The following is a 17,226-nucleotide window of genomic DNA, read 5'->3' as shown; positions in this document are numbered from 1 at the left end:
TGCTTTAGCTTTTAATGATCTTATAAAAAGTTTAGACTATTTATGAACCCTTCCTTGAATTAGCATAGGCACTATGATAGCTTCTGATTCCATCATATCCTGGTATCCAGTGCCATAGCAAGTTGTTACTGAAGCTCAAATCTTTGATGAGGCCCTTTGTATCATTGGGAAGGAAGGGGTTGGAGGTTATGACCACAACAATTTATGATGTCTTCAAATATTATAAATGCTATATTGTTTTTCAAGTAAATTCCAGATAGTAAACTGTAAATATTAGTAATAGTTATAAATACTAGAGGGATAACCCCTAATATATACAATTACTTGTTGTATACTATATAATTTAATTCATGCACTGTTTGATATGATCACTTTTCAAATAAGCACAATATGATAAATAATCAAAAGAAAATATACAAACAAAACAACAATGATCACTAACACAATTATTCGGGGTTCAATTATTCAACTGAAGAAAATATGCAGTATTTCTTGACTAACTAAAAAGTGACTGCACTACTTTAAAGCTGCATGGACTATGTATAAATTATTTTTCCTTTTTGTTGTTTTTCATATTTTCTATGCATATTTTTTTTTTAAATATCATTAACTATAAAAATAACATTTAATAACAGATTGGATTAAATTACAATCACTTACTAATCATTCTGTTTTCAACTTTAACATTACTTAAGAAATATGCAACGATAATAGAATCAAATTAGCAATGGTTATAGTACTTTACTATTTGGCTTACTTCAAATGTATGAGTGCGGAACCTTAATGTACCATCAATACAGTAGAACAATTTAATAATGAGTAATGGTTTTTTAAATATCCATTACCTTAAATTTAAATTTCATTTTATTCAAAAGATCTGCTTTAATAAATAAAACATTTGCTTCTGACACAATTAGATTAAGAATGAAGAAACAATAATATAACATAGAGCTTTCCTCAAGGTAGTATCCTTGGTCCCATCCTCTACACCGTCTATACAGCTGACATTCTAACCAATCCTAACACTATCCTTACCACGTATGCCAATGACACATGTGTGCTCGCTGTTAATAATAACCCAAAATCTCCAATCCCATATCACAGCCCTTGAAGAATGGTGTTTGGAGGATTAAAATAAATTCCAACAAATCCCATCAAATCACCTTTACCCTTCATCGTAAACCTACTGACTGCCCTACAGTTTCATTTAATGATGTTACTCTTACCCCTGTTGAACAGATCCGCTACATTGGACTACATTTGGACAAACGATTAACCTGGAATCCTCACACAAGACTGAAAAGACAGGAAACTGCACATCGATTTCGACTATTACAGCAATTACTAGACCAACGGTCTAAACTTCCAACACATTACAAAAGACTCATCTAACTGTAATAAGACCAATCTGGACATATGGAGTTGAGCTTTGGTGCTCCATTAAACCTTCGAATTCCTCTTGTATTCAATCCTTACAATCCAAAATCCTTCGTAAAATCCTCAATGCTCCTTACTTTATCATAAATAAAATCACACATCACACAGGGACCTTAATGTTCCCTATGTAACTGATCTAGCCCAAACCAGATATCACTCCTTCCATTATAAACTCTCTAACCACTCAAACCCCCTAGTTTTTATCTTGCATCCTTTTCCATTTCTGACAATCGTCTGAGGCGCCTGAAAAGAAGATGATCACGAGACCAGCTAATGTAAAATGTCTTTAGAGTGCTACCACCTGTAACACTCCAACTTAACTTAGATCAGATTTACTAAATGTATTATAATGTACATTTGTAAATAGCAATAAATAAATATTTAAAAAAACAAAAAAAAACATAGAGCATAGTCAAGATCATTCTCTGTTATGAAGAAATCACAAAAAATCAAGTCTATTGATTTCATTTTCATTTTCAAAACTGAGGGGAGCAAATAGAACATCTAATAAGTTTTGGGGAAAAAGATTCTAATTTTTGCTTACTTAACTATACTATATTTTTCCCAGACTGAAAACTATGGATTGGCAGATGCATCCTAAATCTATTTAACCCTAATATGACCACCTGACATCAGCCAAGGCATAAACAGATAGATACGCTGAAAACAACTAAAAACCAAGATTACAAACAATCTGCTTTCTCATTAGAATGATACCTTTAGAACATTTAGACTGTCTTCCCAGAAACTGCATATTTTGGTTAAGGACACTTCTTGCCAAGGAGTAATTTATTCATTACTCAAATGTGGTATTGAATTTTTTTTTCAAACCAATTCTCATACTTTTTAATACTAGATAGATTAAAAATTTAAAACAACAAATATTAAATTAGGTTGTGGTGAATTTAAAATTCTTAAAATCATTTTCTTAAGAGGAGAAGATGGTTGGGGGGAAGGGGTGTTTGGTCTGCAGAGAAAACAGTAATAAGTAATACTTATCGCATTGTGTCAGTGTTGTGTTTTAAAATTTAAATAACTAACAAAATAAAACAGAATCACAATTTAAATCATAAAAATTTTAAATAAACAGTTTGTTATAAAATAATAAAACTGAGATAATGTTTAAAAAATAGGAAATTATCTAAAAATAATATTTTATAATATATTTAAGTAGTGAACTATTTATGTTCTTAGTAACCAAAATCTTTAAAGAATGGATAATGATACACACTTATTTTTTATTAGAAATCATCAAAGATATCATGTTATGAAGTATTAATTTCTTCAATTACATATGTTGAAAACATTTAATTTAAAATAAAATTTAGTTTAAAAGTAAATATATCATGTTGAAAGGAACCAATAAATAAAGAAAAGAACACACTTGATAGGAAAAATAAAAAAAATCCAAAAAGTGAAAACACTACATTAGTACATCGCACTAAAAAAGTACAGATCATTGATCTTCAGAACGTTAAAATTATTTATAAGAAAAAATAATATATTCAGAAGAAAATTATTGAAAATCTTGGAAATGAAATCAACTGTAAAACAGATTCAGGAAAATGGCGGAAAACAAAAAAACTGTTTAAAAGGAATAATGGATATATTAAAGGAATGCCATAGTGTGTACTTAAAAGTAATCTAATGCCTCATTTTCATTTATAGAAAATAGTATTTTGAGGATATTAGTAATAAGGTAACTTAAAATTGATTTTATTTAATTCCAAAAAGTAAATTATTAAATTTTCCCCAATTATTAATTTAAGAACTAAATTATATTTCAGTAATAATAAAAGTTTCATGTAAGTTTTTTTTTTAAAAATATTAATGTATGTATTTTAGAAATGCCAAGGCACCGACATGAAGTGGAGTGGTAACCAACCTAATCTAATAATGGTTAGGGATGGTTAGGGTGTGTCAATTTTTCATTGCATGTGACCACCATGATATCCACACCAAGTCCACCCTCCTCCCAGGCTGGATTTGAGCCTGCCCTGCTGTAGTTCCAAGGTTGTAAAGACCAACGCCTTAAGTCTCTTGGCTACAAAGGGACACTAGCTGTATATCCTTAAGCATGTATACCACCTTCTCCTCAAAGTCCCTGAACATTTTATCTGAATAGGGTGAAGCCAATAGGTGGGTAATGTGTTCAGCAGTGTCACATAATCTGTTCATTTTATAGGCTGTGTTTCGAGCGAACTCCACAGCTGATTTTTAAGTTCAATGTCTCAAATTACTCAATAATATCTCATGAGTGTTTTCAAGCGATTTGAGCTCAAAATATCGACTAAATACAACGTTGTTCTTTAAAAAAAAATTATAATAAAATAAATAGATAAAAATAATAATTTTTGATAAGAGAGAAAAGTAAACATTCGTAGACTTAACAAAACAAACATTCGCCCTTTGATGGGGAAAAAACAAACAAGTTAATTTGAAAAAGGACGAAGAGAAAATAAATAAAATAGAAGTTATTTCAATAATAAAATGTATAACTATAGAATTTATAACAGGATGTCTTGCTGCAGCCTGAACTTAGTCCTTGGTTTGAAGTTGGGTTCCCATGTTGTAGGTTACTGGTCCTTTAACTGTTGGTAACTGGGAGTGTAAGTTCATGAATCTTTTTGTTTTTTTATGTAATTCTCCATTGACTCCTATTGAAATTGCCTATTTTTAAAAACCAAGGAGCATCCACAGTAATGATATAATTGATCCACTGTAAGATGGTGAATCCAGGTAAGGTGGCGATCGAAGTGAATTCCCAGGAATCTTACTGTTTCACTGGCTGGATTCCATTTCGCATTTATACCTTTAAGGATTAGTTCTGGAGGGCATCTGGGAATAAAAACGTTTGAAGTATATTTTTCAATGTTCAGACTAATCATCCATTTAGTGAAGTATTGTTCTAGTTCATTAAGGTGACGTTGCAAAGTATTTCTAGCCATTGTTATATCATTCAGTTGAGAGAACACTGCTGTATCGTCAGCGAACATAGCTATGGAGGTATGTGTGGAGTGGATGATGTGAAGATAGAAGTTGAACAGAATGGAAGAGAGGACTGAACCTTGGGGAGCACCGGCAGGGATTTGTCTTAGGGTAGAATTTCTGTTATTTATTCTAACAGAAAATGTTCTTCCGTTGAAGAATAAGCTCAGTATTTCGGAGTATCTACTTTGTTTAATTTGTATAGGAGACCTTAATGCCAGTATCAAACGCTTGTTGGAAATCCAAGAACGCTACCAGGGATAAAGTGTATTGTTAAGGCTATGATATTGTATATGTTTGTTGAGATAGTTGCTATGTTCTGATATCTAACAATTGAATATAAGTGGGGATAATTTTTGTTTTTTCTTTTCTATTAAAGTTGAATATTTTATTTTCAAAAAATAATTGTAATATATTATAAAAAAATTAGGCAGTAATTTTAGTATATAGGTAGTAGTTTTTAAATTGTTTTAACTGTGTATGTAAAAAGTATAGCAAGCCTGGCAGATCGCTCATTAACCTGAGAGATGTTCCGTTCCGTTGCTACTATATAATTTTTCCATGTCTAACCTTCCGTGACGTTACCAACATTCAGCAAATAGTAGACTTCATGACTGCTCATATCCACGTATAAAGGCCGGTGTGGTAATGCCAATCTAAAAGTAGAGAGCTTCATAATATAAATTTATGAAAGAAAACATTTATAAAAACAATCATTAATCAGCAATAGTGACGTCAGTAATAAAACCAATTAGTACAAGAGCCGGGAAGAAAAAAATGGCAGTTATCTCACCCCAATTTTTAATTACTTAATTGAAAACTATGTATAATTACTAGTCAAAACTGATGAGTCTGCCAACTATAGGTAGGGGGAATAAAAAATGGCGGCTGTTTCAAAACCCTAAAAAAACATTAATTTTTCATTCGAAGCTCTATATCTTAAAAACTATCAACAACATTAGAAAATATAAAAGAACATTATTTAAATAAGAGTAAATTTTCTGAAATATCAGCCCTAACAGAGCTATTTACGTCCAATAGTTCTCTAGATATAGCTTTTTAAAAAGCAACATTTCTTAAAAATGTACTGAAAGATTAGTAGTTAGTAAATTTATTTTGAGAAATTTATATCTCAGAAACTATGTGACGTATAGATGTCTATTAACACTGAAATTAAAGCTAGTTTAATGCACTATAAAGTATTTTATGACCTTTGTCTTCATAGGAATAATAATTTTAATGATATTTGCTAAAATAAATTGATTTGTAGTCGTTCGGATAATAAGTTTGATTTATGAAAAAATTTATTTCAGAAATTATAGGACATACAGATGCTACACTTGCTAAATTAATCAAAAATTGGAGTAAAATAACTGCCTTTTTTTCTCCTCTTGGGCCCTTGCACTAAATGTGATACGTCTACAAGCGGCGTAGTAGTTTAGTGTTGAAGTAATAGTATTCTGCGCCGGCCTACACACAGTTTGAGACGTGCAGGACAGCACAGGTTTATGTCACACGGCGTTCTACATGACTGATATGGCACTCCTGAACTGGAACAGAAAACTGTGGGACTTTTGATGAAGAGAAGCTTGATATCAAGGAACGAATGGGTTAGAGAGACCGCCATAAAGGATAAAATGGAAGTATGGCAAGATAACCTGGAGGTGATAGCACAATGAATACTCAGAAGGTATGACCACATGAAACGGATGAATTATCGTGATGGTGAAGCCATTGTAGCCGAGAGAGTTAAGGAGGCACCTGTAGGATAACTCGCTAGTATATCTCTGACACGGGGTAAAACAAAAACAAAAAACTGAGGGTATCTTCACTCTGAATCAATGTCTTGAAGAAAAAAACAACTAATAACCTGTAGAGGTTAGGTGTTGTGTAGTAATTTCAAATAGCTTTACTAAGGGGATATTGATATCAATTAGTCATTTCATCTTTTTAAAATTTTAAATTCAACTAATTTTTGGGTTTTGTAGTACATACTAAGATATACACTTCAATTATACGAATTGATATTGGTGTCGAATCTTTTGAAAATAGGTATGTTGAATAAGATAAAAAGTAGGCTTTTGAACACCAACTGACATTCCTCTGTTATGTTAATACTACGCAATCATGTAAATGTTGCAAAGGAATAATGGAATACAAATGACATGTTTGCAAACAAATGCGTTGGTTGACTATAAGGAATTACAATCCGTATAGTCATGCTCTCCTAGCGTGTACTAAGTACATAGCAGTTGGTTACCTATGGTCTATTTTAAAAAAACTTAAATTGTATATCATACAGTGCATAGTAATGCAATAGTCATGAATTTTTGTTTAGGTACTACTCTTTTTTTTACAAATTTAAAGTTTTGGTTCGTGTATAGAATTATTTGTTGTGCCTAAGTCAGATTGGTACTTATTCTGTTCCCATTTGGAGAACTAAAATAAGCATTGTTCAAAGAAAGCATCAGTTTTTGAGGCAAGATTCCGCTTTAATTTTACATCTAATTCAATGGCAGTTCCTGGATAATAGCAACAATCAAAATAAAATCATACAAATAATATGAAATCATAATGTAAAAGTGGTTCAATTCTATGTTTTTACTCCAGATTATGCGAATTATTTTAAGAGGGCGTAATCAGTCTTGCTTATTCTTTAATTTTAACTATTCTTTCTAGCAGCGACATCTAGGTAAAAACAAGATTTTTTATTGTTTCCTGACCCTGCCATCGTGTCAGTATTTAATGTTATCGCAACACAAAAAAAAGTTAACTTTAATAATTAAAAGTCAAAATATTAAGAGAACACAATTTAATACGGTGGTAGTAGCGTGCATCCGGGACGAAGACTTAATTAAGTTGTACTTACGCCCCAGCAAGAAACTGGAGCATGAAAAATTTGTGCTACTTAAGAGCTGATAGGAGCGAGTCCGACAGCTCGCCCTCTTCAGATCTTTAGAGATTCAGCTCAGGAGGTGTAGTGCTCGAATTGTGTCTGTAGTCTTGTAAAATTGCAAATTAATCTAATAGTAATTGTTAAATAATTTCTTCAATTGATTCAGATTTGAAGCTGTTCCCAGTTTACCACTCCCTGAGACTACGTAGTTCTAAGATGACAGATTTTTCAAAATTTAGAAGTCCTAAAGTATTGTATTGCGCAAATTATATTACATAAAAAGTGTGTGATACATCATCTTAGATTTTAAAAGGGTCCCTAGATTTACACGACTGTAGTGTCCAGTGGCAGTGTAGTGCAGTGCATGAAGGAATTTAAAGTAGTGCGGTGCATAAACCTAGAAACACATTTACAATGAATAGATTCGGAATTTTTTTTTATTAGGTTCTGTATAATACTATCAAATTTTTTTTTTTAACTAACTTTATTGAAATTTACAACTATATATTACATAATACATTTATTAAATATGGTCTTAGTTAAAATGGAGTGTTACAGGCATGTAGAGCAACTACCCACTGGTAGCACTCTAATGACATTTTACATTAACTGGTCTCATGGCCATCTTCTTTTCAGGGGCCCCGGAGGATTGTCAGGAATGGAAGAGGATGCAAGGTTAGAAACTAGGGGGTTTGAGTGATTAAGGAGTTTATTATGGAAGGAGTGATATCTGGTTCGGGCTAGATCGGTTACATAGAGAACATTAAGGTCTTTATGTATGATTTTATTTGTGACAAAGTAAGGAGCATTGAGGATTTTACGAAGGATTTTGGATTGTAAGGATTGAATACGAGTGGAACTCGAACTATCAAAATTTGAAGAATATTTTATGTGTTTCAACAGCTAATGCGGGTTTCTGTTAGAAAATAATTAAATATTTTAACTAGACAAGATGAAAATTAATTGTCCTTAAAAGTAGGTATTGAACTATTTCAAGACTACTGAAAGTTGATTTTATGGAAACAAATCAAGTGTGCCGGTATTGAAAAAGGCCAGGGACAGATTTTGTTTATAATTATCTTGAAAGTACAAGATAACGCAAATTAAATTCAAAAGACTAATGTGTTGAAAAATAAATACCATCGCCTTTTCGTTTTGGAACTATGGAAAAAATAGAGTAGTTATATTTAAATGCATGTTGATTTTTAAAAAAAAATTAGTGTAGCGATACACATGTTGCCAATGAGAATTGAGGTATTTGATTCCAAAAAAATCGTTAAGCGGAAACTGGTAGTGATTTTTTTTTAAAATAAGAAAGCGAAATGAATTAACATAGATCCAAAAAATAAAACTAAAGAATAACTTTTTTGGTATTGGTCATATGATCAAATCTAGATATTCCTAAGATTTTATATCAATACTTTTTCGCTAACCATCCAATTAAACCATTAAATGCTGATTCATAATGTTGTAATCTTCATTTGCGTTATTAAGCAAAAATGGGTTTCAATATTAAATAAAAATGTTCTGAAATATATTTTCATTGATTAATCATTTTCATTATTAAATAATGAGGATAATTTAAAAATAAAAAAAAATTCCATTTTTTCATCAGTCTATTTTCTTTTATAGTATTCCATTAAAATTTTGTATGTATAATTTTTATTCGCTTAGTTAATATTTATTTAAATTTATATATATATATCTGTTTAAAGTTTAGCTTATTTCAAGTTCAGAGGTTTAATTTTTTTTTTTAATTTTAGTTCTATGTATCAATTTAACTTATGCATAAAATCCAAGATGTACAATTTTTTTTTTTTAAATTAAAATTCCAGGAGACCAGCTAATGTAAAATGTCATTAGAGTGCTACCAATGGGTAGTTGCTCTACACGCCTGTAATACTCCATTTTAACTAAGATCATATTTATTGAATGTATTATATAACATACAGTTGTAAATTTCAATAAAGAAATTTAAAAAAAAAATTAAATTTGTTGTTTTTAAACGATCACCGGCAGACGGATATTCAGATGCCTTAATACTTTTTTTTTTTTTTTTTTTTTTTATGCTTATTGATGTTTTTATAAATAGAAGTAATTATTATGTATAAATATATTTAATTGAGAGAAAATTTCTGAATAACTGCAAAAAAAACTTAAGCATCGAATATCAAAACTTACTGCTGACGCTAGGATTGACAGATAGCTATTTAACTGTTTAAAAATAGAAAATTGGAATACTGTATAAGTAAAAGAATGAGTACAAATGGCTGTTTCATTGTTATGACATGAAAGAGGAAATTCTGATAATTTATGGAAGTACTAAGAAAGAAATAGAAAGAGGAAAACCTGAAGTGAGGAGGATGCTGACCTTGGGCTCCAGAGAGCACTGAGATGAGAATAGCTACCAAGGATCGATCTTGTTGAGGGGGCTAAGCTCTCTGCTTGGGGAGGATTAGATACAAATTACAACTGTATCTGTATCAATTCAGGGCCACCTCAATTTTTTTAGAAAATTATATATAATTTATTATGGAATACTGCAACAACAGTAACTTATTTTTTAAATATATCTTGAAAAAGAAAAAGAAATAAAATAAATATAATTTTTTCAATTTCTTGAGACTGGTAATTATTTATTAAATAAATCAAATTGTATCCTTGTATAGTCTCAATACTTTTTATTACATCAATAGTCTAACGTTTCAGCCATTTCGGCCATCCTCAATATAAAGTCTCACCTCACATCAAAATTTAAAAATTGTTTTGCAGGTTATTCTGCCCAGGTCATTAATTATAAGTCAAACACACCCTATTTTTTTTTAAATTCATTAATTTTTAAAACTTTAAATTATCAATTTATCCACACTATCACTACCATATAAACAAAATTAATGAATTTTTAAAGAAGTAGGGTGTGTTTGATTTATAATTAATTATCTGGGCAGAATAGCCTGCAAAACAATTTTTAAATTTTGATGTGAGGTGAGAATTTATATTGAAGATTGTCCTCGACGAAGGCCGAAACGTTGGACTGTTGATGTAATAAAAATTGTTGAGACTATACAAGGATACAATTTGATTTATTTAGTAAATAACATATTTACCCATTTTTTTTTTCTAAGGCCTTCCTCAGTCTTTAGTTCTTTTTTGTCGACACTCACCAAAAAGCGATAACAATACTCAATACGAGCCCACCTATGTACACAAAACGTTTGTAAGGTACTAAGTCAATGTTGCACAAACTTGCCTACAACAAACATAATTAATTAGGAGGAAAAATATTTATTGAAAAAAACATTTGTCACTCGGTAAACAGTACAGCAGATCCCACCCCATGTCCCCTAGGGATTTTTGTTAGTAATTTATAATTTATTATACCCTCAGATCTAATTGCTTCATTATTTTGAAGTAAAGTATAAAGTCCTATAATGTAAAAATGGCAAACATTAAAAATTAACGTACATTTTAACATTGGGTACCTTTTCATTTTTTCAGGAACCATGCTATAGGACCAAGTGCCAAACTATTATGTATTGAATTTTGTATTAGTTGTAAAGAAAAATTGTATGTTATTGAGTACAAATTTATGCTTCTATATATTTCGGTTGTAAAACATGTTAAACGAATTTTTTTTATGAATTGATGTTTTTGGCTTTAGGGTATTGTTTTTTTAAGAGAATAATGTTAATATTAAGTTCTGGCTATTGACTTCTTTTTGAAGATGGAACCATTGTAATTAACAACAATTTTAACATTTTTAAAGTTTTCATTTCGTCAGTTACCATATTTTACAACCTAACGCCTCATTTGTGCAGAAGTTCTTACTACAAGCGTGTAGTTGTTTTTACAACTTTAACGTAAGCAGCTGTTCACGTAGTCATGCCTGAATCATGTGTTAGAGTCAATGATTACTAACCTCACACATAAATATAATAAAAAAAAAATGGCCATGAGACGAGTTACATTGAGGGAATAAATCTTGAACTCTCCGTTCTCGTCAAAGTCGATGGGTCGAGTTAAAAACAAAAATCTTTTCTATAACAAATTAATATACCCACTTCTGAAAAGTAAAGGCTTTTCACTCCAGAAATATATTCAACTAATTTCAAAATTTAAATTTTCCTGACGCAAATAGATGTTAAAAATCTTTTTAATACATTAAATAAAATGTTTACTGAAAATCTATATGAAATCCAATCATAATAATTTTGTGTGTGTGTGTGTGTGTGTGTGTGAGAGAGAGAGAGAGAGAGAGAGAGAGAGAGAGAGAGAGAGAGAGAGAGAGAGAGAGAGAGAGAGAGAGAGAGAGAGAGAGAGAGAGAGAGAGAGATTGCGGGGAGATATGTTAACATAATTAATATGTTGCATAATTAATAACGATGCTAATTATTAGAATTTCAGATAAAACAAAAATGCAATCAATGAATAAAATTCTTTACTATCAACAATTATCTGATAAATGAATATTCATTTAAACAGTCACTCGTTTTAATGAAATCCAAGATAGAAAAAAAATTATTTTAGTAGTGAGCGAACTAAAGAACGGCAGTTCAGTTAGTATTCAAAAGTAATAACTAAAAAAAAAAAAAAAAAAAAAAAAAAAAAAAAAAAAAAAAACTGGACGATTACTAATGAACAGCATCTGAAAAAAAGTTTTATTTTTATTTTTTTCATATATGAAGTGAAGTAAATAAACTGTGTAAATCAGAAAACTGTTGAATATTTCGAGTCATGAAATAATAATATTAAAATTTATTATCGACTTGGCCTGCAATAAGAAACAATTTAAAACTTGGATAAATTAATTGTAAGGTTCTCTTTGATAATGGTCAGGGGGGTCGAAGGTTTTGGAGGAAAAAAAACAAAGTGAAGGATAAGGATCTAAAGATATCGACGTTTTAATTATTTTATTAAACTGTATCGGTTAATTAAAGCCTAGATTAAAGAGGCTTTAGTCGCTATTAATATTACTATCGTGTAAACTACGAGATTTGCTGTAGAGGTAGTACCATGATACTATAAGAATTTGCTTGATTATGTTAACACATCTTAAGATACTTAACGCAGTAAAGAAAATATATTTCTAATCCAACTAATTCCATATTATGACTGTTGTAATTGATCTTAAATTAATCACAAAGATAATGAATGAGTCATGGTCCGCATCACTGTAACTCTTGCGAAGTGATAACGGCTCAATTGAAGAACTTGGAGCCATGAGCTATGAGAGCCAAGGGCCGAAAAGTGTTCAATAGAACAGTTCGAAAAATTGTACAATACTTTTTTTAATTTTTTATATAGTTGATACCCAATAATATTATAGGTAAGCATGGAATCAGGGCATTAGGCAAATTAGCAATATACTACATTAGCCAGGTGTATAAAACTCATATCATTGATCACAAATCTCCTAATCATTTTAAAAATTATTATCAATCTGACTTAACAAGATGACGCTTTTCTGGCGATTCTAAAACGTTTACAAAGCAGATAATTAGTTCGATGAAGTAACGAATTACAAATTTTCGTTGATATTAGCCTTTCTTTCAGTTTTTTTACCTGAAAGTCCTCAAGGTTGGATCCTAGTGAAAAAGCTATTAGCTAAAAAACAAATTAAACACCATTAAATTCTGCTTTGAATGAGTAACGACACAAAATTTGATCAACTAGTATGTCGAAAACCGTAACCGTCGTAAAACAAAAAATGTAATTTATTTTCAAATTTCACCAAAACTGAGGAATAGTACTTCATATTAATCAAAACATAACACGGAAATACATTTCTGACTGTTCTAAATCGGTTTATAAGCAACTAATTAATTTTATCAAGTTCAAAACGGTGGATCCCAGTGTAAAAAATATATAATGAAACAAATTAAAGAACTCTAAGTTATGTTTAAGTACCTTAAAGTAATAATTCGGTCAAGTGGTATGGTCGTAAACCACCTCTTCTGGTTGAACATTGATTCAACGAACCAGCCGTTCTGGTTGTACATTGATTCAACAAACCAGGTATTCGGGTTGTACATTGATGTCATGGTACTCATTTGAAGCAGAATTAAATTTCTTAAACTATATCAGTTTTCCTAATATGGACCGTTTTGGAGTTTTGATCGAAAAATAAAAAAAAGACCAAATTCGTTATTTTATTAAATTAATTACCTAATTTGTTATAATTATTATTATAACACCCAGAAAGCGCATGTGTGATAGAAACTAATTTTTAAAATTATTTACAGATGTATCTTCTATGAGATGGATTTTATAGATCTGGTTCCTGTACTAATAGCTCTATAGAGAACAACAAAAGAGTACTTTACACAAAGTAACTACTTATTTTCATAATTGTGGCTTGTCACATTCTTAGTAACAGGAACTCAATCAATTCATTACCGATCCTTAAGAATAGCGAACCAAAAGCTATCCAAAACAGTAATTATCCTTCCTTATTATTGCATTATTAAGCTCTGAAAAAAAAATCCTAAGCTCTAATCAAACAGCACGATAATTACAATGTGCTACTAACAATGTTTTCAACCGTATTACGTATTCAGTAAAAACAGAGGCACACCTAAAAATTTTTATCAACTTTTTTAGTTGTATTTCATTCAAATATCAACGAGGAAATATTAGATCACGCCAAATTAACGAAAACATTTTGTACTACCGGTCAGACATGTGTATCTCAATTATATGTATATGCAGATATTACTGTGGCTCTAATATTAGTTTTACTCACTCATTAGTTCTGCCACAATCCATAAGTACAAAGGGTTGTATTGAATTTAAACATCGGCCTGAAATTTCAACTTAAACAAAACAAAAATTGCAACACAGCGCAAAGCAACAATACGAAAAAGAGTGCTGATAAATTACGGTTTATAATTGATAAAAGTGACCATAAGTATATCAAAGCTTTTGAAAATTCAAAACTATCAGTATACAGAAGTTTTACTAGAGCACTTTTGTAAAATATTGAATTAAAACAAATTTACTGAGATTTGTGAGTGTTAATGTTATTCGAAATAAAAATGCGGCATGATATTTTATGGTGAAAATGCTGTGGAATCCTAAGGCATGATTTAATCAAGTTTTGAAGAAAATATTTTTTTCCTATAGTTTAAATCGCTACTTATAAATAAAAATATATTGCTCCCTTTATTTTAAATTTTTTCAAAAAAGTTTCAACATCAACTATTATGTTATAATAGTTTATAAATTTACTAACAATATTTATTGATGGTCAACTTTAGAATTGACTCAGCTTAAAATACAAATAACCGAAAAGAATTAGTAAATATAGGAATTACAGAATGCGGTGAAATCTTAAATCATTTTATATTCGAAAACATAAAAGTTGCACTTATATTTCTAAGGTTGACTTTTTAACAATATAACGACCTCATATTCGAGGACGTCTGACTGTAAAATTATAATTGTACTAAATAAATAAAAAATGTCTGTTGAAATCTGCCGTTTCACCAATGTGCATCTCTCATATTGCTACCCAACGCATGAGATAAAATCATTGATCCTAAATATAAAATTCTAAAAAAAATAAAAAAATCTATCCAGCTATAGTTGAAACTTCAACTACAAATGCATTCATCAATAACAGTGAGGTTTTTTTTAAAGGTTTTTTGTATCAATATACTTATAAAAGTCACAAGAAAAAATGATCTAATATAAAATAACAACAGGGGAAAGAAAAAATAAATACCTTACTTCCAGGAGTTGTATACATGAGAATATAAATTTTTAATACTATGACTGGAGTAAAGAAGAGTGACTAATTTTGCAAAAGCCAATGAAAAGGGCCGAACCGCTGCTAAAATGTGAAGAACATAAATATGTATGGAATATTATATTTTAAAAAATTATTATATAATTTTAATAAAACATAATGATAATTTCTTTATTCATTAGATCATCCGAACAACGTTTCGGTTCTTCGGGCCATTATCAAGTTCTAAAATAAAAATATTTATAATTAACATACATTGTAATATATAATTTTATTTTAAGTAAAATGAGTTTAACGTAGTCCAAAGGATTTTTTCCGCAGTTATTTTCATTGATATATATTTATGAATTCATAACAATCTGATTTTAAAGATTTTTTTCGTACTACAAAAATCACTTATTCAACATCTTATTTAGTATCAGAAGACAAATTACAAAATTTATATTAACCAACCTTCATAATGTCCCGTGAAAGTTCTCAAAGATGGCAGTAAAAAAAAAAAAAAACTTCTTGGCAATTCCAAACGATTCAAAACATCGCTCACTAAATCGATTATGTAATCGTTCACTTAAGATGCTCACTCTAGGAAGGAAATTCATCACATGGCACATGTAACTCCACGGTTCTCTTTCTTAAAACCCCCTCTCCTTTTCTGACCTTGTAATGAGTGCAAGAATGAATAAGTTTCGCAAAAAATTTTTTTATTATGAAACATGCATGGTCATTTGCATCGATTTTCGTAACAATGAGTCTCAAAGAATATAATAAAACCTGTTAACAATCCAAATAAGTTATTTTTATATAAGATTTACAATATCAAATTTGAATTCCGCCATGGTCTTATATAACCTGAAACGAACTCATGAACAAAAAGCCGGTTCCGGTTTGGTTGTTGCTATTACCTGCTCCTAAGCTCGGATTAAGAGTTGGTAAAACTGTTAAAATTCAGAAATTTTATAATTTTTTTTGTTAAATTTATTAAAGTTCACTGTACATTTAGCACCTGAATAAGCAGAGGGAATACACACTTCCATTATTTCGAAAATTAAAATAGATGTGCTGACGAAATATGATAACATTGAGGAGTTATCTTACAAAATCAATATATCCAATTTCAGAAAATTATTATTAAAAAATATTTTGGGAGCATCCCATACTGACATGTTAAACTGTTAATATAATTTTGTGGATCGAAAACTCCTCAACCGAAGTTAATTTATTTGAAGATTTCTTTAATAATGCCATCGTCATTGAATCATTTATATAGATTTTTTAAATTATATTCTATTTAAAAATATTTTAATTAATTGTTAAAGTATTGTATGGACAGCTTACTACACAGTAGTGCTAAGTTCTTGGATATTAATTCAACGAAAAATACGATAAAAGGTCATTCTTTTTAGGAAAATTACCACTTTTCCAATAATTTTCTCTAAGAGAGAGAATCTTTAATTTTATTTTTCGTAAAATTAGTTTCCCTTTACTATCCATATATTAAAATTAAAGAAAAACAAATCTTAAGGAACTAACAGTCTACAGGTACACTGTATTCAATCATATATCACATCAGGAATAAAACATACATACCCATAAATCATGTATAGATGAAAACTAAAACTAGTTTAATTGTAATAGAAGATATACTAATGTGCAGACTTAAAATAAGGCCGTTTTAAAAGTGTATGTCATTAAAAAGAAAAGAAAAGGCAATTAATTCAATACATTAATCCCCCAGCAGAGTTGCATCAGTATCACTGTATTGTGAATAAGATAAACCTTAAAATCAATTTTAAATAAGAAAATATTAAATTTTAAATTTAAGATAAACCTTAAAATCGTCCTAAGCTTTTTTAGTTCGATTTCGGTTAAACAACAAAAATATTAAAATAATAGACATAACTGGCGATCTAATATATCCTGTTATATCTATAAATATAATTTAATACATTAATCCACCGTATTACAACAATCAAAGCGTCCATCAAGTGTATTTCTAAACAAAGCCTACATTCTCTTATAACAGTTAACAACTTCAAAATATGTTCTTCATAGTAATCTCCTATTGAAAATTATTACTTATAAATTTTGGATTAAATTGCCAATTCAGGCAGTAATAAGAACAATTAATTAAAAATTGTATCAATGTAAATTAAACTTA

At 29.8% G+C, this 17,226-nt stretch overlaps 1 protein-coding gene across 2 annotated transcripts in view; it reads right to left on the bottom strand.

Moving 5' to 3' along the window:
- Nucleotides 1-17,226, bottom strand: part of MFS17 (Major Facilitator Superfamily Transporter 17) — a 116,851-nt gene that overhangs the window by 86,714 nt on the left and 12,911 nt on the right. Inside the window, exon 1 of one of the 2 annotated variants that reach the window (XM_014415436.3) lies at nt 15,522-15,660. The exons of the other annotated variant lie outside the window; for it this stretch is intronic. Coding sequence (XP_014270922.1) covers nt 15,522-15,527 — 6 coding nt within the window. The 5' untranslated portion in view covers nt 15,528-15,660. Of the gene's footprint in view, nt 1-15,521; nt 15,661-17,226 lie in introns of those variants that run through there. 2 annotated transcript variants of the gene reach the window in all.

Source organism: Halyomorpha halys, unplaced genomic scaffold (assembly GCF_000696795.3).
Source record: "Halyomorpha halys isolate HHAL.00 unplaced genomic scaffold, Hhal_1.1 Scaffold100.1, whole genome shotgun sequence".
NCBI classification, from domain to species: Eukaryota; Metazoa; Arthropoda; class Insecta; order Hemiptera; family Pentatomidae; genus Halyomorpha; species Halyomorpha halys.
This window is presented reverse-complemented; position numbering and strand designations above follow the sequence as displayed.